The 26,329-nt window shown below is 39.6% G+C and overlaps 1 protein-coding gene across 1 annotated transcript in view; it reads left to right on the plus strand.

The window, feature by feature from the left end:
• The window catches only part of PHYHIPL (phytanoyl-CoA 2-hydroxylase interacting protein like), a 54,276-nt gene that overhangs the window by 22,263 nt on the left and 5,684 nt on the right, over positions 1 to 26,329 (plus strand). The window contains exon 2 of the mRNA XM_070752070.1: positions 17,684 to 17,880. Coding sequence (XP_070608171.1) covers positions 17,684 to 17,880 — 197 coding nt within the window. The remainder of the gene's footprint in view (positions 1 to 17,683; positions 17,881 to 26,329) is intronic.

Below are 26,329 nucleotides of genomic sequence, written 5' to 3' on the forward strand. Positions count from 1 at the left end.
GAATTTCCACAAAGTAGAGATGCGGAAGTAAAAACACCATTTTTGGCTAGGGACAGTATCACAAGCCTTCCCCTAACACTTTAAACCCCTAAATTACCATTTCCCATTCCCTTAACAACCATTTACTCACCATTATTACTGGTACTCACCATTGAATAAGACACTTAGTGATCCTGATATTTATAAACATAATTATTTATTAACAATAATTATTTTTTTTTGTTATTTATTTGCAATAATTATTAGTTTGGTGATGACATATGACATCATCGGGTGGGAAAAACCGTGGTATAGGAAAAAACCTGCGAAGTATTTTTTAATTAATACATTTTGAAAAACAGTGGTATAGGCCAGGGGTCCCCAACCACCGGGCCACGGACCAGTACCGGGCCACGGGGCATGTTGCACCGGTCCGTGGAGTCAGCAGCTGCCGGCCCTCATGCCGCCACCCCCTCCCTCCAGCGCTTCGCCTCCCGCCGGGCAAGAGGCCTCAGGAGGCAGGTTCTGCCGGCCACAGGACGATGGATGGGACAGAGGGGCGGGAAGGACCAAGAGGCTCAAGCCTCTTTTGGCTTCTGCCGCGGGGCGCTTTTGCGTTTTTGGCTGGGGAGAGGCAGGAGGGCCAGCCTGACCCCCTCTCTCCAGCGCTTAGCTCCCGCTAGGCAAGAGGGCTTGGGAGGCAGGTTCTGCCGGCCATAGAGCGATGGCGGTAAAGAGGGGTGGGGAGGACCAGCACCCCCATGCTTAATCCCGCCCCCAACCACACCCCTTTCCGCTCCCACCGGGCCATAGAAAAATTGTCTTGCTGAAACTGGTCCCTGGTGGAAAAAACGTTGGGGACCACTGGTATAGGCTATTCGCGAAGTTCGAACCCACAAAAATCGAGGGAACACTGTACTCCTAAAATACATTTGAAGTCCTATAAGATTAGCTAGTCAGTTAAAATTCAAAAATCTTGCAGGATTTGAGCCATTTAAACATTTTTAATTTTCAAGTCTTGGCTTATAAAGTGACTTGCAAAGGCTTTTCAGCAGTGTCTTAAAGAAAAACATTGAGAATCAATGCTCTTTTTAAAGTTGTCATGTAATCTCCAGATAGTCCCATTGTGGTTTAGAATTTCTCCTTCACACTTTCCTATTTCGTAATATTTTTAATTATCTTTAGATCTCCTCTCCTGTCACAATATACCCAGAATAGATAGTTTGGGTAGCTCCAAGGCATTCGCTAAATGCTTATATGTCAGAATGAGCCACTGGGGGCTGGAGAAAGCATCTTACAAGGTAGCTATTAGATTGCAAGCAAAAAGAAAATTCGAGAATGGCAGAAATGTCCAAGTTTGTTCAGGGAACGTCAGGTATAGAGTGAAAATTGTACCTTTCATTTCATAATGATCTATCTAAATGTACAGCTGTTGGGAAGGTGGGAATGAAATTGCACTATGTCAAAGTGTAACTGTACAGGTGCACTCTCAAACCATGTTGCTTGTTCTAGGAATTTTATACTTTCACACCTTCAAATATTCAAAGGATAGATAGATAGATAGATAGATAGATAGATAGATAGGTAGGTAGGTAGGTAGGTAGGTAGGTATATATAGATGATAGATAGATAGATAGATAGATAGATAGATAGATAGATAGAGAGAGAGAGAGAGAGATGAGAGAGCTATGAGAGAGAAAGAGAGAGAGAGAGGAGAGAAGAGGGATGATAGATAGATAGATAGATAGATAGATAGATAGATAGATAGATAGATAGATAGATAGGTAGGTAGGTAGGTAGGTAGGTAGGTAGGTAGGTAGGTATATATAGATGATAGATAGATAGATAGATAGATAGATAGATAGAGAGAGAGAGAGAGAGAGGTAGGTAGACAGACAGACAGACAGACAGAAAGATAGATAGATATGTAGAGATATATAGATATGTAGATAGATAGATAGATAGATAGATAGATAGATAGATAGATAGATAGATAGATAGATAGAGAGGGAGAGAGAGAGAGAGGTAGGTAGACAGACAGACAGACAGAAAGATAGATAGATATGTAGAGATATATAGATATGTAGATAGATAGATAGATAGATAGATAGATAGATAGATAGATAGAGAGATAGAGAGATAGATGAGAGAGAGAGATGAGAGAGCTATGAGAGAGAAAGAGAGAGGAGAGAAGAGGGATGAGAGATAGATAGATAGATGATAGATAGATAGATAGATAAATAGATAGATAAATAGATAGACAGAAAGATAGATATGTAGAGATATATAGATATGTAGATAAATAGATAGATAGATAGATAGATAGATAGATAGATAGATAGATAGATAGATAGATAGAGAGGAGAGAGAGAGAGATGAGAGAGCTATGAGAGAGAAAGAGAGAGAGAGAGGAGAGAAGAGGGATGATAGATAGATAGATAGATATGTAGATAGATAGATAGATAGATAGATAGATAGATAGATAGATAGATAGATAGATAGATAGATAGATAGAGAGGAGAGAGAGAGAGATGAGAGAGCTATGAGAGAGAAAGAGAGAGAGAGGAGAGAAGAGGGATGATAGATAGATAGATAGATAGATAGATAGATAGATAGATAGATAGATAGATAGATAGAAAGGTAGGTAGGTGTTGTGGTTCAGCCTGAGGCTGCTCAGGGACCGGCTGTGTCTCTGCTGGCTCCATGCCCGGAGGAGGATGACAGCGAAGAGGAGGGGGCTGAACAGTCGTACGGGGGAGAGGAAAATCAGGAATGGGATGAAGGAGAACAGCATGAGAGCCCTGGGGGGGGGAGGGCTCTCCCCAGCCAGTAGTTTGGAGTCATTAGGTGATGAAGCTCAAGCCGTCAGTGACATGCGACAGAGACGGTCAGATCAAAGAAAGGAGCAATTAAAGAAGTATTATCAGCACTGAATTAGGAACAGCTGGGTTTGGGTGTGGTCCTCCTTAGCAGGGTTTAAAAGGCAGGCAAGCCCTTGAAGCCATGTGGAGTGTTATCAGTTTGGAGTTGCGTTATCCTGTCTTGTTTCTCGGCGTCTCTGTTCCTGGCTTGTGGCCCAGCAGCTTTGGAAGACCCGTGGGAGGTGTAGGTCTCCTATCTACAGCCTCGGCTTGGCAGCAAGAATTCTGTATTGCTGCATGGACTTTTGCCTTCATGGATATATCTGAAGATACAGCATTTTCCTGTTAGTAAGGACATTTTCTGTTACCTGTGTTTTTCTTGAATTTTATAAAACTGCCTTTGCCTTTTACCAGTGTGTCTGGATTCTCTTTTTGGGTTGGTATTGGCTTCTGGAGTGATCCAGACAGAACAGTAGGTAGGTAGGTAGGTAGGTAGGTACTGTGTACCTGACCATGCCCGTAGAAGCCCACCACTGGTACCTCCTCACTATACTTGGTGTGCACATGTATCTCCTCACATGATTTTTATTTATTTATTTATTTGTTTGTTTGTTTGTTTTGTCCAATACACAATAATACACAATGAGAGTTATAGAAGATATATTCAGGTAGAATGTATTAAAGGGAGAATAGAGGAGAAAATATAGGAGTAAAATATAACTATGAGAGAATAGCAGAAAAAAATATAGGAATAGTAGAGAAGATATATGAGATATGGGAGAGACTATAGGACAGGGGATGATAGGCACTCTGGTGCACTTATACACGCCCCTTACTGACCTCTTAGGAATCTGGTGAGGTCAACCGTGGATAGTCTAAGGGTAAAATGTTGGGGGTTAGGGGATGATACTACAGAGTCCGGTAGTGAATTCCACACTTCGACAACTCGATTACTAAAGTCATATTTTTTACAGTCAAGTTTGGAGCAGTTAATATTAAGTTTAAATCTGTTGTGTGCTCTTGTGTTGTTGTGGTTGAAACTGAAGTAGTCATCGACGGGCAGGATGTTGCAGCATATGATCTTGTGGGCAATACTTAGATCCTGTTTGTGGTGTCTTAGTTCTAAGCTTTCTAGACCCAGGATTGTAAGTCTAGTTTCGTAGGGTGTTCTGTTACGGGAAGAGGAGTGAAGAGATCTTCTGGTGAAATATCTCTGGACATTTTCGAGGGTATTAATGTCAGAAATGCAGTATGCGTTCCAAACAGATGAGCTATATTCTAGGATGGGTCTGGCGAAAGTTTTGTATGCTCTGATAAGTAATGTGAGATTGCCAGAGCAGAAGCTACATAGGATTAGATTAACAACTCTTGAAGCCTTCTCGACGATGTTTTTTTTTTCACGTATGCGCAGGAAGTTAAAAAATGCTGAAATCCCACAAGGGGATGCTTGTGCATGCACGATTTTTGCACAGGAAGCAAAATAAAGCCAAAAATTCCAAAACAGGGGAGATGGCACTATGCAACGGACTGGCAAAGACAGCTACAGAGCTGTCACATGAAAATGGTGCAATCAATTGTGCTGGAAGTGCAAAAAAGAAAGATCCACGTTCTATCATCAATGGTGGACAGGTGTACAAGCAAAAAATTTCTGGAATAAAATAACAGACTGGTTAAAAGAAACAATAAAAGAAGAATTTGAAAAAAAACCCAGAATTTTATTTATTGGGTATTTTTAATTAAAAAAATGGAAAAAGTGGTAAGATACTTAGTTATACACATATTAACAGCTGCCAGGATAGCATATGCCCAACAATGGAAAATGGAAGCTAATCACTGTTGTGATTCAGCCTGGGGCTCCTCAGGGACCGGCTGGATCTCTGCCGGATCCATGCCCAGAGGAGGAGGACAGTGAACAGGAGGGGGAGGACTAGGCAGACGGGGGAGAGGAACGTCAGGAAGAGGAGGAGGGAGAGCAGCCTGAGACCCCCCGGGGGGGGGGCTCTCCCAAGCTAGTAGCCTGGATTCATTGGATGAAGACGCACAGGCTATAATAGACATGAGGCAGTGACGAGCAGCTCAAAGACGGGGCCAATTAGAAAGGTATTTCCATCCCTGAATTGGCAACAGCTGGGTTTGGGTGTGTTTCTCCTCAGCAGGGTTGAAAAGGCAGGCCCACCCTTCCAGTCTTGTGGAGAGTTATCAATTGGGAGTCCTGTGACCTTGCTTCGATTCTGGGCGTCTCTGATCTTGGCTTGTGGCCTAGAAGTCTTGGAGACTTGGGGGAGGCGTGGGTTTTAGTATCTCCAGCATTGTTTTTGCCAGCAAGAATCCTGTTTTATTGCCTGGCCTTCGTGAAACCTCTGTGAAGCTTCATAGTGTTCCTGTCTGTAAGAACAGTTTTTGTTACCTGTGTTTGCTTTGAATTATATAAACTGCCTTTGCTTTTTACCAGTGTGTCTGGATACTCTTTTTGGTTGGTGTTGGCGTCTGGGGGGACCCAGACAGAACAGGTAATGAGCTAATAAATCTAAAATTAGTTCATATTCTTAACACAACTCCACTGTACACTCGCCCACCCTTCTCTCTTTTTCTTTTCTCTTCGTTGCTTCTCCCCTTTTTCTTTCCCTTCTTCTTCTCTCTACTTTCTCTCTGTCCCTTTTTCATAAGTCTATATGTTTATTAATCGTTATATTTTTACATCCAGACACATTGTAATGTATTAGGTTTCAATTGTCAACTGTTATCATTGTTTTTTATGTTTTGTATATTTGTAAATAAAAACTTTAATATTTTTTTTTTAACTGGATAAAACACCGGAAGAGAATATAGTAATTAAAAAAATATTGGACTGTGCGGAGATGGACAGGTTATCCAAAAAATTAGAGGGAAAGGAAGATTCAGAATATTATAAAATATGGGCAAAATTGTATGACTGGTTAAAAGAAAGAGCAGTATTTCAAATATAAAGTATAAAAAAGAAATGTATTATTTAATAATACATATATTGGTGGCGGCACGAATAGTATTTGCACAGAAATGGAAAGAAAAGATGATACCGAAAGATATTGAGGTATTCAAAAAAATTATAGAATGTGCAGAATTAGACATGATGACTAAACGTTTGAACAATCAAACCGAAACAGAATTTTATAAAATATGGGATAAAGTATATGATTGGTTGAATGTTAAAAATAGTATTAAAAATTAAACATATAAGAATAAATGACTATTTGAAGAATTATAAGATAGAATGAAATAGTTTATATTATAACTAACATAGAAGTGCTTATTTTATCTTTTTTTTGTATCACTAATAATTTGTTTATTTCTCTTTATATATATATATACTGGTCTATAAAAAAACCCAATGGCAGCCTAGGACACACTATCTACCAAAAGAAAACCCATACCAACCGTTATCTAAATGCACACTCACACCACCACCCCGCACAAATCACCTCAGTGGCCAAAACTCTCATCACAAGAACCAAACGCTTAGCTGACCATGAGCACTTAAAAACTGAATTGAACAAACTCAAAGATGTATTAATTTCTAATGGATTCGAAAGGAAAACAATCACAAACTTAATCAAAAAAGAGACACCCCCCAAAAAACAAGATCAAGAACAGGACAATGGTACCACCATCCTCCCTTACATCAAGGGCACCACAGACAAAATTAGTAAAATTCTGCACAAACATAACATCAAAACTTCATTTTGCACTAACCAAAAAATATCTAATATCCTAAGGAGCCCCAAAGATAAAATCCAATTGGAATACCAAGGAATCTATGAAATCCCTTGCAAAACATGTGCAGCCACATACATTGGACAAACCAACCGAAGAGTGAGCCAACGCATTGCAGAACATGTGAATGCAGTTAAAAAAGAAGAAAAGACTTCCTCCCTTGTCCAGCACATTAAAAAAACAGGGCACGAAATTGACTTTGAAAAAACTAAATTACTTCACAAAACAGAGAATTTATATAGAAGAATTGCTCTGGAAGCTATAGAAATTGAGAGGAGCCCCCTTTGCATAAATAAAAGAGATGACACGTCCTGCCTACCAGAAATTTGGAAACCAGCCTTAAACAAAAAAAACACTTCATAAAAATCACCATGTCAATCCTTCTAATAATTATGATTTTGGAATTTTGAAATTTGAAAACCAGCCTTAAACAAAAAACACTTCATAAAAATCACCATGTCAATCCTTCTAATAATTATGATTACACCAACCAATCAGATCACTAAAACATAATCACCCAATCTATTTGCTACATTCAAACCAAATCTCCACCCCCACACTATATACTAGGAAGAAATGACAGTTGCAAACATTCCATTTTACAACAACACGAAGCTTGGAACTTCAGCCTGATGATGGTGAATGTGATTTCACCGAAACGTCGCATAGACATGCAAAATATTACACAGGGCAAAACCCGAACTCAGAACAATCTACACACACACACACACATATATATATATATATATATATATATATATATATATATATATATATATATATATATATATATATACACACACACACACACACACACATACATACATACATATATATATACACACACACACACACACACACACACACACACACAAGTATATTACTTTTTAAAATACAAAAAATTTAATTAAGAAGTTTAATATTAAAAACATAGAATTAAATTCAACAAGAATGTAATTCACAAGTGTGGTACTTCTGCATAGATCTGGTAACAGTTAGAGTTTTTTATATTCTGTATTAGTTAGACTTCTACGATAAGCGGAGCAATGGCAGCTCCTTAAATGTTTAATGTTGTGTGTCTTTGTTTGTCCTTTTTTGAAAATAATAAAAAATATTTTAAAAAAAGAAAAAGAAAGAGCAGCAAAGAAATAAATAAATAAAAATTCAAGCAAAGCAATACATCAAAGAAAAGAATTAAAGAATTAATACTATGTGTAAGAAGTAAAATTCTCTGATCGAACATTTTAAAAAAAAGAAAAGTGGGGAAACTTTTGTTTCCCATATGTTGTATGTGAATGTGTATGGTTTTTTTTCTGTTATATTCAGAAAAAACAAATTTAAAAAGTTTTTTAAAAAAAAGAAAATTGTGCAATCAACGGGGTCCTACCAGAACGGAGCTCCGAGACACACCAATATGAACCCACCACTTACCCAAATGTTCATCCCTAATGTTCATCCTACTTCCTGGAACTCATTTCCCAAGTGAATCCTGGTTACTTTATTTTAGTTTTCACATTTTTGGGAAGGTTCTGTGAAAGCCTCTTAAATGTCTCCTAGATGGGGAGATTTGTTCCCTCATCCATTTTTGCCTGTAGCATTCTCATTTCTCCAAACACTCCATAAAGATACTCCCCCTCCTCCTCTGAGAACTATGAATTTCATGGCTGAGGAAACTAATGGGAGGTAAGATACAATCCAGGCTGGCATTTAAAACTCTGCAGATCCATTAGGCGCTCATCCCCTTTCCACCAGAAGTCCCTCTGAAGAATGACCTTGTCTGTCCACATTAGGCCGTTCGTGTCCAAGAAGAATTATCTAACTTGGAGGGTCATTTGAGGTGATGGTTTTCTATTCCAGGTCCTTGGCTGTTAAAATGTCTACCCTGCGGTCTAGGCAGAATTTTGAAATACAGCGGTACCTCTACCTAAGAATACCATAGTCATGTCTATGACTATGTATTACTGAGTATGACAAAGACAAAGGGTTTGGGGATGACACTATGGAGTCATAGAAACATAGAAACATAGAAGTCTGACGGCAGAAAAAGGCCTCATGGTCCATCTAGTCTGCCCTTATACTATTTCCTGTATTTTATCTTAGGATGGATATATGTTTATCCCAGGCATGTTTAAATTCAGTTACTGTGGATTTATCTACCACGTCTGCTGGAAGTTTGTTCCAAGGATCTACTACTCTTTCAGTAAAATAATATTTTCTCATGTTGCTTTTGATCTTTCCCCGAACTAACTTCAGATTGTGTCCCCTTGTTCTTGTGTTCACTTTCCTATTAAAAACACTTCCCTCCTGAACCTTATTTAACCCTTTAATATATTTAAATGTTTCGATCATGTCCCCCCCCCTTTTCCTTCTGTACTCCAGACTATACAGATTGAGTTCATTAAGTCTTTCCTGATACGTTTTATGTCTGGTAATGAGTTCCACGCTTCGACAACTCAGTTACTGAAGTCATATTTTTTACAGTCAAGTTTGGAGCGATTAATATTAAGTTTAAATCTATTGTGTGCTCTTGTGTTGTTGTGGTTGAAGCTGAAGTAGTTGCTGACAGGCAGGACGTTGCAGCATATGATCTTGTGGGCAATATTTAGATCTTCTTTAAGGCGTCTTAGTTCTAAGCTTTCTAGGCCCAGGATTGAAAGTCTAATCTCGTAGGGTATTCTATTTCGAGTGGAGGAGTGAAGTGCTCTTCTGGTGAAGTATCTTTGGACATTTTCAAGGGTGTTAATGTCTGAGATGCGATATGGGTTCCAAACAGATGAGCTGTATTCCAGGATGGGTCTGGCAAAAGTTTTGTAAGCTCTGGTAAGTAGTGTGAGATTGCCAGAGCAGAAGCTACGTAGGATTAGGTTTACAACTCTTGAAGCCTTCTTGGCTATGTTGTTGCAGTGGGCTTTGGCAATTAAATCTTTTGTTATTAGTATACCGAGGTCTTTAACCGAGTGGGGATTATCTGTGATAATTTGATTATTCAGTTCGTATTTGGAGTTCAGATTCTTTTTCCCAATGTGTAGGGCAGAGCATTTGCTAGTTGGGATTTGGAGTTGCCATGTGTTAGATATTTGTGCTGGACTCTGCTAGCACTCAGAACCACGGAGGCAAACACACGTCACCGTTCCACACGCCCACCAAGCCACACCCACAGAACAGTAGTGAACAAAAATTGAATCCCACCACTGATCCACATCATTTAATCCCAAGATGTTCTTCAGAAAACATCTGGGCAAAAGAGGGAGGGAGGTTATTTACAGTTCCAGCTGGATTTGAGGGAAGTGTAAGGTAACACGGCTTATAAAGTAGGAAAATGAGTCAAGGATGGGTCATAGCAAGGCAGTAATGGAGAGTAGGAGTTTGCTAGCACAACACTAAGCTAACGTTGTGTTTGACAACTGGGATCCTTTTTTAGTCACTGCTCATATGGATAATAATTTAATTATACAATTAGCCATTTGTGAATCAAGGCTCTGAGAGGTGAAGGGTGGAGGTGGGAAATAGAGAAGCAACTGCTCGCAGCTTTCTCAGGAGAAAGGAGTGACTCAGATTCCTGGCTTTAGTCTTCAGTTGGGAAAGGGAAAAAGATTTTACAAGAAATTATGCTTTCTTTCTTTCTTTCTTTCTTTCTTTCTTTCTTTCTTTCTTTCTTTCTTTCTTGCTTGCTTGCTTGCTTGCTTGCTTGCTTTTTCTTTTTTCTTCTCTCTCTCTCTCTGTCTTCTTTCTTTCTCTTTCTTTCTTTCTCTCTCTCACACTTCCTTTTTCTTTTTCCTTCTTTCTTTTTCTTTCTCTTTCTCCCCTTTTTTCTCTCTTTCTCTCTCTCTTTCTTTTTCTTACTTTCTCTCTATCTCTTTCTTTTCTCTCTCTTTCTCTCATCCTTCTTTCTCTCTCATTCTCTCTTTCTTTTTTCTTTCACTCTGTCTTTGTTTCTCTTTCTTTCTTTCCCATTCTTTCTTTTTCTTTCTCTCCCTCTTTCTTTCTGACTTTTTGTTTCTCTTTCTTTCTCTCCCTCTATTTCTTTCTCTCCCTCTCTTTCTCTCTTTCTCTTTCTCTCTCTCTCTCTCTGTCTCTCTCTCTCCCCCTTCCTTCCTTCCTTCCTTCCTTCTTTCTTTTTTGGCATGGTTGGCAGTAAAACCAACAATGTTATAAAGGCTCCCTCTGGAAAAACAAAAACAAAAATCAAGTCCCATCTTAGGCATTCTGTTTTCTTTTTAGTTGCTAAAATGGCCATTTGCATGAATCAAATCAGATTTGTGCATGTGATAAGCAAAGAAATGGCTCATTAAACCAAGGAAGAAGAAGGCAGACGTCAAAAGTACCAGACCATGAAAAAACACAGAGCTTTCATAAAGAGGAAAACGGAGAGGGAGAGAAATGTTTTTCTTACGTAGGATAAATATGTTCCCCAAACTGTTTGGTCTATTGCGAGGTGTGTGTTTCTTTGCTGGCTGGGTAATTCTTGGAGTTGAAGCCCCCCCAGGCTTAAGGTTGCCAAGGTTGGAGACCCCTAGTCTATAGTGTCAGTTGAGAACCCGGCCTTAAGATCGTAAATATTAGTTAAAGTTAAACAAGGCAAATTTACTGTTTAACAAAGTGAATTTCAGTATAGAACAATTAAAATCTACCTTTGAAAAGTGTTCGGAAACGTCAGATCGTGCAGAATGCAGCTGCGAGAGCAATCATGGGCTTTCCAAGATATGCCCATGTCACACCAACCCTCCGCAGTCTGCATTGGTTGCCGATCAATTTCCGGGCACAATTCAAAGTGTTGGTTATGACCTTTAAAGCCCTTCATGGCACTGGACCAGAATACCTCTGGGACCACCTTCTGCCGCACGAATCCCAGCGACCGGTTAGGTCCCACAGAGTTGGCCTTCTCCGGGTCCCGTCGACTAAACAATGTCGTTTAGCGGGACCCAGGAGAAGAGCCTTCTCTGTGGCGGCCCCGACCCTCTGGAACCAGCTCCCCCCAGAGATTAGAACTGCCCCCACCCTCCTTGCCTTTCGTAAAGTTCTTAAGACCCATCTCTGCCATCAGGCATGGGGGAATTGACACATCTCCCCTGGGCCTATACAGTTTATACATGGAATGTTTGTGTGTGTGTTTGCTCTTAATAATGGGTTTTTTAGTGTTTTTAAAATTATTAGATTTGTTTTTTACATTGTTCTTGTTATTGTTGTGAGCCGCCCCGAGTCTACGGAGGGGCGGCATACAAATCAAACAAATAAACAAATAAATAAAATAAAAAAATAAATAAAATCAGCTGCTCTGATTTTATGATTATATATTAGTCTTTGGGGTTTGAATATCCATTAAAAGGACATTATTTATTTATTTGGTTAGATTCAGTGATGGGCTGCTGCCCCCCATGGGGGACCACGCAGTGGGGATAGTAAATTTATTCCCTATTTATTGAATACTTAATACAGTAATACCTCGTCTTACGAACCCCCCGTCATATGAACTTTTCGAGGTACGAACCCGGGGTTTAAGATTTTTTTGCCTCTTCTTCCGAACTATTTTCACCTTACGAACCCACCGCCGCCGTTGGGAAACCCCACCTCCGGACCTTCCGTTGCCAGTGAAGCGCCCATTTTTGCATTGCTGGGATTCCCCTGAGGCTCCCCTCCATGGGAAACCCCACCTCCGGACTTCCGCATTTTTGCGATGTTGCAGGGGAATCCCAGGAGGGGAATCCCAGCATTGCAAAAATGGGTGCATTGCTGGCAATGGAAGTCCGGAGGTGGGGTTTCCCAGCGAGGGGAGCCTCAGTGAAATCACAGCATCGCAAAAACACCGAAGTCCTCGAAACCCCACCTCCGGACTTCGCTGTTTTTGCGATGCTGTGATTTTGCTGAAGCTTATTGTTGTGAGCCGCTCCGAGTCTTCGGAGAGGGGCAGCATACAAATCTAATTAATAGTAATAGTAATAGTAATAGTAATAGTAATAGTAATAGTAATAGTAATAGTAATAGTAATAGTAATAGTAATAGTAATAGTAATAATAGCCATTTCTATAACAAAATAGACTTAACCATAAATCTTCCATTAGACTTTAGCAATCTCTTTACCCCACCACTGCTATTATCACTTCCAGAGACAATTTTTATTTTTATTTATTTGTTTGTTTGTAAAACACATACAAGATAGCAGGCATAGGTATAAATATAAACATAAACAAAGTAAATACATTAATTCATTCCATGACCAGGTTCTTAAGTAGAAAAGTTTGTAAGAAGGAGCAATTTTTCCCATAGGAATCAATGCAAATGCAAATAATGTGTGTGATTGGGGAAACCACAGGGAGGGTGGAGGCCCTGTTTTTTCCCCAGGAGATTGCTAGAGAGGTCCCACGGAGGCTTCTCCCCTCCTTTTCTGGCCCTGTTTCCTCCCAGGAGATTCCTAGAGAGGTCCCACAGAGGCTTATCCCTGCCTTTTCCAGCCCTGTTTGTAGGTAGAGGCGTTCTGAAGTAGAGGTACCACTGTATAATGGAGAACTCCTTTCTCCAAGGTCCGGTCAAGGGATTCCCTGACCAGATTCCATGACTGAATTCCAGCCATGATTATTCTTATCAAAGGCTGATATTCCTGCTTGTAAGAATTCAAGAACATTTGAAGTAGCTATATTTGAAATCTGCAATTAATTTTTGTGCTCATTTTTCCCAGGTTGACAATTAGTAGGTTAAAGTTAAATTAGCAAAGGAGTTATTTTTTGAATAATAAGTGTTCTATCTGACTTTAATTACTTCATAATTCTCTCTGGGTAGCTTTAAAAATCACAGTGGCTCAGCTATGCTTTTTCAGGATTATTTTTGAACTGGCCTGTTAAGCCTTAAGCGAAGTTGAAAGGTGCTTGGAAAAAGCACAGGAAAAATTCAACCCTATTCTGAAATAGAAACATAGAAACATAGAAGTCTGACGGCAGAAAAAGACCTCATGGTCCATCTAGTCTGCCCTTATACTATTTTCTGTATTTTATCTTAGGATGGATATATGTTTATCCCACGCATGTTTAAATTCAGTTACTGTGGATTTATCTACATCTGCTGGAAGTTTGTTCCAAGGATCTACTACTATTTCAGTAAAATAATATTTTCTCATGTTGCTTTTGATCTTTCCCCCAACTAACCTCAGATTGTGCCCCCTTGTTCTTGTGTTCACTTTCCTATTAAAAACACTTCCCTCCTGAAGCTTATTTAACCCTTTAACATATGTAAATGTTTCAATCATGTCCCCCCTTTTCCTTCTGTCCTCCAGACTATACAGATTGAGTTCATGAAGTCTTTCCTGATACGTTTTATGCTTAAGACCTTCCACCATTCTTGTAGCCTGTCTTTGGACCAATTCAATTTTGTCAATATCTTTTTGTAGGTGAGGTCTCCAGAACTGAACACAGTATTCCAAATGTGGTCTCACCAGCACTCTATATAGCGGGATCATAATATCCCTCTTCCTGCTTGTTATACCTCTAGCTATGCAGCCAAGCATCCTACTTGCTTTCTCTACTGCCTGACTGCACTGTTCACCCATTTTGAGACTGTCTGAAATCACTACCCCTAAATCCTTTTCTTCTGAAGTATTTGCTAACACAGAACTGCCAATACAATACTCAGATTGAGGATTCCTTTTCCCCAAGTGCATTATTTTACATTTGGAAACATTAAACTGCAGTTTCCATTGCTTTGACCATTTATCTAGTAAAGCTAAATCATTTGCCATATTACAGACAAATCCAGGAAAGATGGCAGTATTTTGAATGTTAGATTGGACATTGTTTTATTGGATGGATGAAACAAACACCACCATTGAAAAATATCGCTCTCACAACCACACTTATATCACCTGCCCATTTTGATCAAGCCACTGCCTTTTCTTGTCACAATCGGCTCTGCTATGAGGCATGGAGCAGCAATAATGCCCAGTTACCAACCTACCCAATGTCCAGAACTAAGTTACTTGGTTCAGTTCTGTAGTTGCCTCTTCTTTTAGAATAGAATTTATTGGCCAAGTGTGGTTGGACACACAAGAATTTGTCTTGGTGCCTATGCTCTCAATGTACATAAAAGAAAAGATACGTTTCTCAAGAATCATGAGGTATGAGGTACAAATAAGCAATCAAATCATATTAGGAACCAGTCAATATAAATTGTAAGAATTTATATGAAGTGCAAAAAAGAAAGAGGCACGTTCTACCACCAATAGTGGACATGTGTACAGGCAAAACATTTCTGGAATAAAATAACAAATTGGTTAAAAGAAATAGTAAATGAAGAAATTGAAAAAAAAAACCAGAATTATATTTATTGGGTATTTTTAATTAAAAAAAATAGAAAAAGATGTAAGATATTTATTTATACACATAATAACATCTGCCAGGATAGTATATGCCCAACAATGGAAAATAGACAAACTACCGGAAGAAAATATAATAATTAAAAAAATATTAGACTGTGCGGAGATGGACAGGCTACCTAAAAGATTAGAGGGAAAAGAAGAATCAGATTACTATAAAATATGGGTAAAATTTTATGATTGGCTAAAGAAAAGAGCAACAAAGAAATAAATAAAATTTTTCGCAAAGCAACACGTCGAATTAAAAAAAAAATGAAAAATTAATACTATGTAAAAGAAGCAAAATTCTCTGATCAAACACCTAAAAAGTGGGGAAACGTTCATTTCCCAAATGTTGTATATGTATGTTTCTGTGTATGTTTTTTTCTTTTTTATGTTATATTTGAAAAAAAACCAAATAAATAAAATAAAATAAAAAATAAATTGTAAGAATACAAGCAACAAAGTTACAGTCGTATAGTCATTTGTGGAAAGAGATTGGTAATGGGAACAATGAGATTAATAGTAGTTCAGATTTAGGAAATAGTTTGACAGTGTTGGGGGAATTATTTGTTTAGCAGAGTGATGGCATTCAGAAAAAACTATTCTTGTGTCTAGTTCTGGGGTGCAGTGCTGTATAGCATCGCTTTGAGGGTTGGAGTTGAAGCAGTTTTTGTCCAGGATGTGAGGGGTCAGTAAATATTTCCATCGCCCTCTTTTTGACTTGTGTAGTATACAGGTCCTCAATAGAAGCCAGGTTGGCAGCAATTGTTTTTTCTGCAGTTCTAATTATCCTCTGAAGTCTGCATTGGTCTTGTTGGGTTGCAAAACCGAACCAGACAGTTATAGAGGTGCAGATGACAGACTCAATTATTCCTCTGTAGAACAGCAGCTCCTTGGGCAGTTTGAGCTTCCTGAGTTGGCACAGAAAAAGCTTTATTTGTTGTGCTTTTTTGATGAAGTTTTTGATGTTAGGTGTCCATTTTAGATTTTGCGATATGGTCAAATCTAGAAATCTAAAACAGTATCTACTATTGATACCGTGTTATCTAGTATTGTAAGAGGTGGGAGTATGGCTGGGTTTCTCCTAAAATCTACCGCAGTTTCTACAGTTTTAAGTGTATTCAGTTCCAAATTGTTCTGGTGGCACCACAAAGAATGCTAAAAGAATTCCAGATGTGAGACAAGATGCAATTAATATGCTACTGCCTCTTCTTGAAACCTCAAATGTGCAACTAAGTTGTTTGCTAGGGAGGAGGCATGGTTCCACCTCCCAATCTCTGTTGGTGGTTTTTGTTTGGTTTTTTGCAAGACTTTTCTTTCTTTCTTTCTTTCTTTCTTTCTTTCTTTCTTTTGTATGTACGTACGTACGTACGTACGTACATATTGGAGGTATGAAAAAATATAATAATATTCATATACTGTACATATGTTCTGTCGGGCTCTCTGGTAGAATCCTCCCGAAAATTCACAGGTACAAATTTCAGACACACACATGTTTGAAAATTCAAAACAAAGTTCTTTATAATGAAAATTCACTTAAACTAAGCCCTGTTTTTGTAGAGCAAAGAGCACTCGTATCCAAACAAACTGGTAATTGGTACAAGTCACTTATCAGTTCTGTGATACTTATCTTGCAGCTGTGAGGCAATTCACAGTCCTTCTTCTTTCACAAAGTGAAACACACTTTGCTCTGGTTTAGTTTCAAAGCGTGGAAAAATCAGCACACAAAGGTCAAAGTCAGCAAAGCAGGCACGAAACACAACGATCAGATAATCCTCCACAATGGCCAAACCCACAGGCTGCTATTTATAGCAGCCTCACTAATTACCACAGCCCCACCCAACCACAGGTGGCCTCATTTTCTTTGATAATAATCTCTCACTTGTTGCTGCCTATGCATCGCTCTCCTCATGCGTGGCTGTATCATTAACTCTTGTTCCGAATCCAAGGAGGAGCTAGATAATTGATCTCCTTCTGAGCTGTCTGCCACATTCTCCTCCTCGCTGTCACTCATGTCTTCTTGGTCAGAGGAGCCTTCATCATCAGATTCTACCAGGAGCAAAACAGGCCTGCAGTATGTGGATGTCTCCCCCACATCCACAGTCCTTGGGGCAGGAGCTGGGCCAGAGCTAACCACAACATAATACTAGTAAAAAAATAAAAATAAACATTAGGACAGGGAATGGAAGGCACGCTGGTGCACTTATGTACGCCCCTTACTGACCTCTTAGGAATCGGGTGAGGTCAACAGTGGATAGTCTAAGGGTAAAATTATGGTGGTTAGGTGATGATACTACAGTCAGGTAGTGAGTTCCATGCATTAACTACTCGATTACTAACGTTGTATTTCCTGCAGTCGAGTTTGGAACGGTTTACATTAAGTTTGTATCTGTTGTGTGCTCGTGTGTTGTTGTGGTTGAAGCTGAAGTAGTCGTTGACAGGAAGGATGTTGTAGCATATGATTTTATGGGCTATGGTTAGATCGTCTTTAAGGCGACGTAGTTCTAAGCTTTCTAAACCTAGGATCGTAAGTCTAGTTTTGTAGGGTATTGGGTTGTATCTCTGGACATTTTCTAGAGTGTTTATGTCTGAAATGCGGTATGGGTTGCAGACAGATGAGCTGTATTCTACTTACTCTTCGGTCTTCACCCCATCTATCTATTCACTTTCATCCCCCCAAGGAATGTATGCCAAACTGCTCTCCAGTTGTGCTTCTGCTAACCAGGGCTCTGTTTTATCCACACCTCTGCAGGGAATAAATCACAAGACAGTGGGATTGCCGAGATGGAAGAACTCCCAGTTCCTCACAACATCAAGATTAGCAACATCACTTGTGATTCTTTCAAGATTTCATGGGACATGGACTCCAAGTCGAAGGAACGCATCACCCACTATTTCATTGATCTAAACAAGAAAGAGAACAAGAATTCCAACAAATTTAAGCACAAGGTAGGCCTTGCATGAAACACTAGCCAAGACAGAGTTCTAATTTCTCTACTCAAACCCGCACATCTCTACCCATAGTATTAAGAAGGGAAAGATCATTATAAATTGTTTTTATAAGAGTTTTCCCAAAGAAAGGGAACCCCAAGTGTAGGCTTCTACATCCTTGCAGTGGTTTGGTAACTCTGTTTAAAGACCATTAAATGTTATAATTCATCAGGAGCTCAATAGGCATTTGATTTCGATGTTTTTTCTGCAAAGTTAGAGAAAATTAACAATGAACATGGTAAGTCATGCTAGATTTACTCTTAAGATTTTTTTATAGTAGTACAGTGATAACTTGTCTTACAAACTTAATTGGTTCTGGGACGAGGTTCTTAAGGTGAAAAGTTTGTAAGACGAAACAATGTTTCCCATAGGAATCAATGGAAAAGCGATTAATGCGTGCAAGCCCCAAATTTACCCCTTTTGCCAGCTGAAGCGCCCGTTTTTGCGCTGCTGGGATTCCCCTGAGGTTCCCCTCCATAGGAAACCCCACCTCCAGACTTCTGTGTTTTTGCGATGCTGCAGAGGAATCCCAGCAGGGGAATCCCAGCATTGCAAAAACATGCGCTTCGCTGGCAATGGAAATCCAGAGGTGGGGTTTCCCATGGAGGGGAGCCTCAGGGGAATCCCAGCAGCCCAAAAACGGGTGCTTCACTGGCAATGGGAGTCCGGAGGCGGGGCATCCCAGCGGCGGCGGTGGGTTTGTAAGGTGAAAATAGTTTGCAAGAAGAGACAAAAAAATCTTAAACCCCGGGTTTGTATCTCGAAAAGTTTGTATGATGAGGCGTTTATAAGATGAGGTATCACTGTACTCCTTTACACATTTATCACAGAGGAAACACCATTATAATTATGAGAGATGAATTCAGGGTTATATATACAGCAGTCACTTGATCATTTCTATATAACCTTTGAGATGAACATTTGCATGAAATGTGTTTAAAAATAATGCATTTTAACCTGCATGTCTCCTATATATATATATATTTCTGTGTATCCTTCCAATATTATAGGCAAGGTCCTTTCCTAATATGATGTGTTTGTGTTTATGACATTTAGATGGATTTGGTTCAATTTCATGAGATGCTGAGCTCTCATTGAGCCAGTACTCAAAACATAGGTGAAACTGGGGTAATGCTAAGTGACCAGTGGGAAGAATAAATACATTATTATTTGTGGGGTCTGGAAGAGTATGCGGGTAGCTCACATCAAAATAACAGGCATTAGCTTGGCACGCCTTGAGCTGAAGGTTACAGGAACAGTGGGAAGATCAATTTTTATCTGAACCTTCGGATCAATTCAATCTACTTTGATTATGACTCTATAGTCAGGTATATGCCACCAAGTCAACAATATGAATAGCAATAGTATTATTATTATTATTATTATTATTATTATTATTATGAATTAGATTTGTATGCCGCCCCTCTCCGCAGACTTAGGGTGGCTCACAACAGTGATAAAACAATATACAATAACAAATCTAATATTAAAAGTCTAAAATAACAATTTAACATTAAAAGCCTAAAAACCCCATTATTTAAAAAGCATACATAGAAACATAGAAACATAGAAGTCTGACGGCAGAAAAAGACCTCATGGTCCAGCTAGTCTGCCCTTATACTATTTTCTGTATTTTATCTTAGGATGGATATATGTTTATCCCAGGCATGTTTAAATTCAGTTACTGTGGATTTATCTACCACGTCTGCTGGAAGTTTGTTCCAAGGATCTACTACTATTTCAGTAAAATAATATTTTCTCATGTTGCTTTTGATCTTTCCCCCAACTAACTTCAGATTGTGTCCCCTTGTCCTTGTGTTCACTTTCCTATTAAAAACACTTCCCTCCTGGACCTTATTTAACCCTTTAATATATTTAAATGTTTCGATCATGTCCCCCCTTTTCCTTCTGTCCTCCAGACTATACAGATTGAGTTCATTAAGTCTTTCCTGATACCTTTTATGCTTAAGACCTTCCACCATTCTTGTAGCCCGTCTTTGGACCCGTTCAATTTTGTCAATATCTTTTTGTAGGTGAGGTCTCCAGAACTGAACGCAGTATTCCAAATGTGGTCTCACCAGCATTCTATATAGCGGGATCATAATCTCCCTCTTCCTGCTTGTTATACCTCTAGCTATGCAGCCAAGCATCCTACTTGCTTTCCCTACCGCCTGACACACAAACATACCATACATAAAACTACATAGGCAAGGGGAGAAGTTTACGAAAGGCAAGGAGGGTGGGGGCAGTCCTAATCTCTGGGGGGAGCTGGTTCCAGAGGGCCAGGGCCGCCACAGAGAAGGCTCTTCCCATGAGTCCCGCCAACTGACATTGTTTAGTCGATGGGACCCGGAGAAGGCCAACTCTGTGGGACCTAACCGGCCGCTGGGATTCATGTGGCAGAAGGCAGTCCCAGAGATATTCTGATCTGGTGTCACTTACACCAGACCAGTATCGGGTTCCTACCGGTACAGTCAACGCCATCAAATTGTTTTTAGGGAACAGTCAAACTTTGATTGGTTATGTTTGATTGGTATGTATGTTGTTGTTAGATTGGATTTAGGGATTTTATAGGCGGTTATTTTAGTTTGGGCTTATAATGGGGTTTTATAATTATTATTAATATTTGACTTCTTTTTATTATTGTATTGCTTTGTATTCTTGTAAGACACCCTGAGTCCTAAAAGTCAAATAAATTAAATTAATGACATTAAATTAAACTGAATTTAAACTGAAATAACGTTTTGAAACTTTCTTAGATACTATCCACTTCAAATGTCTCAGCAATTCTCAGATTTACAAGAAATAATTATAAAGAGAATGGAAAAGCAGTTTTAAATGTTGTCTTCTTGAGATTACATTTGTTTCTTTGTAAGTAAATTATTTGTAAGAATTCTGGGAGTTGAAGTCCACACGGTCTTAAAATGGCCAAGGTTGGAGATCCCTGGTTTAAATGGTCAAGTACATCACTCAGCTGCTAACTCTTATTCAGTCTTGATAATTTTACATTAATGTTGAATAGGTTTGTCCTTCAGACAGAGAAGCATAGGTTTGTCCTTCAGACAGAGGAAAAGGTGCTATTGAGACAGAAAGGCAGTAAATACCAAAATGTCAAGTGTTTGCGCTATAAAGTTCTTTGAAAAAATAAAATATGCATTGAAAGGACAAATAAACATTTGACAGCTAATAATATGTTTTTAAATCCTTACCTTGAAAGTGTGAGAAAGTTAAATCAGTGGCTCTTATAAAAACAACAAAAATTATTTAGCCCAACTAGAGTTGCCTTAACACCTCTGCTCTCAAAATTATTACTCTTCTCTTTTCTCACTTCAATTATGATAGGAATGTGTTAAGTCAACAACAGAGTTCCAGGGGTAAATCTGAACTTCCAATGTCTTAGACTCCTGGGTTTGTGTCAGCCTACCATCACAAGCTTAAAGGAACAGAGTGGATCTTCTCCGGGTCCCGTCAATTAAGCAATGTCGCCTGGCGGGACCCAGGGGAAGAGCCTTCTCTGTGGCGGCCCCGGCCCTCTGGAACCAACTCCCCCCAGAGATTAGAACTGCCCCCACCCTCCTTGCCTTTCGTAAACAACTTAAAACCCACCTCTGCCGCCAGGCATGGGGGAATTGAGATCCTCTTTCCCCCTAGGCCTTTACAATTCTATGCATGGTATGTATGTATGTATGTATGTTTGGTTTTTATATTAATTGATTTTTAATCATCAATACCAAATTACTATTGTACACTGTTTTATTGTCGCTGTTAGCCGCCCCGAGTCTCTGGAAAGGGGCGGCATACAAATCCAATAAATAAATAAATAAATAAACTTTATTTATACACACAACAATGTGAAATCACCATTGATGGTTTTTATTTGGTGTTGGCCTCTATAAGCATTATATTTTTCCCCAAGAACCTGGAATGTTGCACCGTATCGCAGTTAGTATATGTGTAAACCTAAGCAGTGTGACTTTTTGCCACTGAGAGATAGAAATTGTGTCAATCCACAAGTTTTCTAAGTCCAAGGTTTTTTGATAATTTGGTTTTTGGGAGAAGCATTGGGACCATCACTGCTGGTTTATGGCACTATCTTTACCGTTGGATTTTCAGTTCTTGATACTGATTCTTCAATTTGTGATCTTCTCCAATTCTTTGTTTACTCCTGATATTGGCACATAAATTAACCACACTTCCTTCAGTTCAGCCACAGTTGCATCTAGTGCGTTGGGCGCCAAAGCCTTATCAGTCTACATTTAGAAATCCCTCAATATTTTAACTTGTTCATTTCTCAATTACTTTTTAAACTTTTGTGCGGGGGTAGGGGACTGGGATTCAGCTGACTAGGACTGGTTCAGGCGAACCAGATGTTAGTTTGTAGCCATAACAAATCCCTTCTAGATTCTCAAGGTCATCCTTTGTTCGACACCTGCCTGGAAGTTGATGGGAGTAACAGACATGTTGGCATGAAGGAGATGGGTCAGCATGATGAATTTGTGGGTGTGGGAACAAGGGAATGAACTTTAAACGGGGTGGAGAAACTCTGGTAGGGGTTTTGTTGTGATTCCGTCTGAGGCCCCTCAGGCAACGGCTGATCCTCTGCCGGCTTCCTGCTCAGAGGGGGAGGATGAGGAACAGGAGGTTCAGGCAGACGGGGAGGAGGAATATCAGGCTGAGGGAGAGGGAGGACAGCCAGAGTCCCCCGAGAGGGAGCTCTCCTCAGCAAGCAGCCTGGATTCCTTAGATGAAAATGCACAAGCAATAATCGATCTCCGGCAGAGAAGAGCAACACAACGAAGGGGACAATTAGCCAGGTACTTTCAGCACTAAAGAGGCAACAGCTGGGTTTGGATGTGGTGCTCTCTGGAAAGGCTGAAAAGGCAGACCCACCCTTCCTGGCTTGTGGAGTATTATCTTTGGGAGTCCTGGGACCTGGCTGTGATCTTTGGCGTCTTGGAATTCTGGTTTGTGACTTTGAATACTGAAACCTTGGGGGGAAAAGGTGTGGGTCTTATTCTCTACAGTGGTGGGTGTGCCAGCAAGAAGTCTGCTGTATTGTCTGGCCACCAGGACTCTGCTGTGAAGTCTTATAGCCTGCCTGTTGGGAAGAACAGGTTTTTCTCTGTGTTTATTTTTCAAACTATAAAGTGCTTTTGCTTTTACCAGCGTGTCTGGCTGCTTTTTCCAGTTGGTGTTGAAGTCTGGGGGCACCCAGACAGAACAGGTTTGTTCTCACCCATGTGCCAACATAGCTCTGCTAATAAATTGGAACTTTGAGGAATGCGAAGCCTCGGACTCTGATTTAATTTTGGATGCTGTTTGAAACCCTGACACCTGATTACACCAAGACTTGAACGCCATGGAGGCACGGTATCAAGGTACAGTAGATGGGATGTACATATGATGGCTGACTATTGTTGGAGCATCAGGAGAGAATGTCCATAGATTAAACACTCCAGAAAAAAATATAAGTGAAAATTCATGACGTTACTTACAAGCCAGGCTCCACCCTTTATAGCTGTTTTAATAAATGGCTACTCCCCTTTATTTTAAACCCTGGGGAATGGTGTGGTTAGGTCTGGCCCAGCTCCTGCCCCAAGGACTGTGGATGTGGGGGAGACATCCACATGCTGCAGGCCTGTTTTGCTCCTGGTGGAATCTGCCGATGAAGGCTCCTCTGACCAAGAAGACATGAGTGACAGGGAGGAGGAGAGTGTGGCAGACAGCTCAGAAGGATAGCAATTATCTGCTCCTCCTTGGATTCAGAACAAGAGTTAATGATACAGCCACGCATGGGGAGAGCGATGCATAGGCAGCAACAACTGAGAGATTATTATCAAAGAAAATGAGTCCACCTGTGGTTGGGTGGGGCTGTGGTAATTAGTGAGGCTGCTATAAATAGCAGCCTGTGGGTTTGGCCATTGTGGAGGATTATCTGATCATTGTGTTTCGTGCCTGCTTTGCTGACTTTGACCTTTTGTGTGCTGATTTTTCCCCACTTTGAAACTAAACCAGAGCAAAGTGTGTATCACTTTGTGAAAGAAGAAGGACTGTGAATTGCCTCACAGCTGCAAGCTAAGTATCACAGAACTGATAAGGGACTTGTACAAATTACCAGTTTGTTTGGAGATGAGTGCTCTTTGCTCTACAAAAAGGGGGCTTGGTTTAAGTGAATTTTCATTATAAAGAACATTGTTTTGAATTTTCAAACGTGTGTGTGTCTGAAATTTGTACCTGTGAATTTTCGGGAGGAGTCTACCAGAGAGCCTGACAGAACATAATAGTTACTGCAAGTTAAATTGTGTTCATACAAATAGTTATTTTTTTTTATCAAACGGTAATTATACATCTTAAGGTAAAAAAAATCACTTATAGCTTTTTCTTGAGTGTTTAATCTGTGGACATTCTCGCTTGATGCTCCAACAATAGTCAGCCATCATATGTACATCGCTTCTACTCTACCTTGATACCGTGCCTCCATGGCATTCAAGTCTTGGTGGAATCGCCCACCCCGCTCATCAGTGACTGCACCAAAATTTTCTAGGAAGTTAGCGAGATGGCTATGTAAAAAATGCAATTTGATGCTCATGTTGCCTAATTAACTATATTATATATATGATGTGGAGAAAAAAACCCTGACATGGTAGAAGAAAACTAACTACAGTTTTGAAACCAGCATGCCTAATTAACTATAGAAAAGCTCAAAAATCAAACTCAACAGAAATTGTGTTACAAATTGTTCCCTAGTGTTATTCTTGTATTTCTCACTTGTAATTTATTTATGCAATATTATTCTAACTAAATGAGAAGAGAAATTAGAAAAGGATGACTTTTTTCTATTGTGGGGACATATCGTTTCAGATTATCTTTTATTCTTAGTCTTCATTTGTGATACTGTTTATGATATATCATTTGAGGGAAAAGTAACAGCAGTTGCGCATCTTATTAATTGCAGCCTGTATAATATTTTATTGGTTGCATTAGGCTTTTGATTCTAGATAATGTTTTAACATTGGTCTGAAGACTCACTTTTCCACTAATATGTTATCCTGTATTTACCCTGATTTTCCTTAATCTGTTTAGGATTACCAGACTGTTGGCCTGCCATAAATAGCCTTCAAGGAGATTTCTTTGTAATAGATGGTAAATGGCATGCTTCAAAGGACTACCTTACAATATGAATAGCTTTAGAAATCTGGTCAAATATAAGAAACACCCTGATAATATTTCACAGAAGCCCATCAACCAAATAGTAAACCACTAAGAATTCTTAGTTGGAAGATAAACTCAGTGCCTAAGAAATGCGAAATTACTACAGTGCTTGCAACCTTATTCCATCTCTTCTGCCTAATTAGACATATTTCTCAAGAAAAAGTAGAAATATCGCTAGTTTTATAGTCTTCTAAATACTAACGGTATACAGTGATACCTCATCTTACAAACGCCTCGTCATACAAACTTTTCGAGATACAAACCAGGGGTTTAAGATTTTTTTGCCTCTTCTTACAAACTATTTTCACCTTACAAACCCACCGCCGCCACTGGGATGACCCGCCTCCGGACTTCCGTTGCCAACGAAGCACCCATTTTTGCGCTGCTGGGATTCCCCTGAGGCTCCTCTCCATGGGAAACCCCACCTCCAGACTTCCGTTGACAGCGAAGCACTTGTTTTTGCGATGCTGGGATTCCCCTGCAGCATTGCAAAAACACAGAAGTCCAGAGATGGGGTTTCATATGGAGGGGAACCTCAGGGGAATCCTAGCAGTGCAAAAACTGGCGCTTTGGCTGGCAAAAGGGGTGAATTTTGGGCTTGCACGCATTAATCGCTTTTCCATTGATTCCTATGGGAAACATTGTTTCATCTTACAAACTTTTCACCTTAAGAACCTCATCCCAGAACCAATTAAGTTTGTAAGACAAGGTATCACTGTATTTATGATAACTGTATCTGGGCTGCAATAATTAAAACTGCCAGAAGATGGCAACACAATCAAGATTAGACTTTGCAATATTACCTTGCTGCCATCTAGTGGATTTCTACAGGAATGGCTAATGCAATTCAGTCAATGCAATACCAGCTCTGGCAAATAAATCTGCTTCTCCTACAACCATTATGTTAGAAAAGCATTCTGGAAATAACAACTTAATCCCTTCCGTCCTTTCTCCTTCTCTCTCTTCCTTCCTATGTCATTGTCTATTGGCTAAATAATTATCTTCTATTAGACAACTAACAAGAAAAAATAACATATAACTTTGAAATCTAGTAAGAAGCCTCCCCAATCACAGGAATCTGGAGAAAGGCATGCTGAATATCATACACATCACTGTGGAAATAATACAAAGTATATAATGTGCCATGCATTTTGTAATTTGCATTGTTTGTGTGTGTTCTGTCGGGCTCTCTGGT

The sequence above is a fragment of the Erythrolamprus reginae genome, chromosome 5 (genome assembly GCF_031021105.1).
Source record: "Erythrolamprus reginae isolate rEryReg1 chromosome 5, rEryReg1.hap1, whole genome shotgun sequence".
Classification (NCBI taxonomy): domain Eukaryota; kingdom Metazoa; phylum Chordata; class Lepidosauria; order Squamata; family Dipsadidae; genus Erythrolamprus; species Erythrolamprus reginae.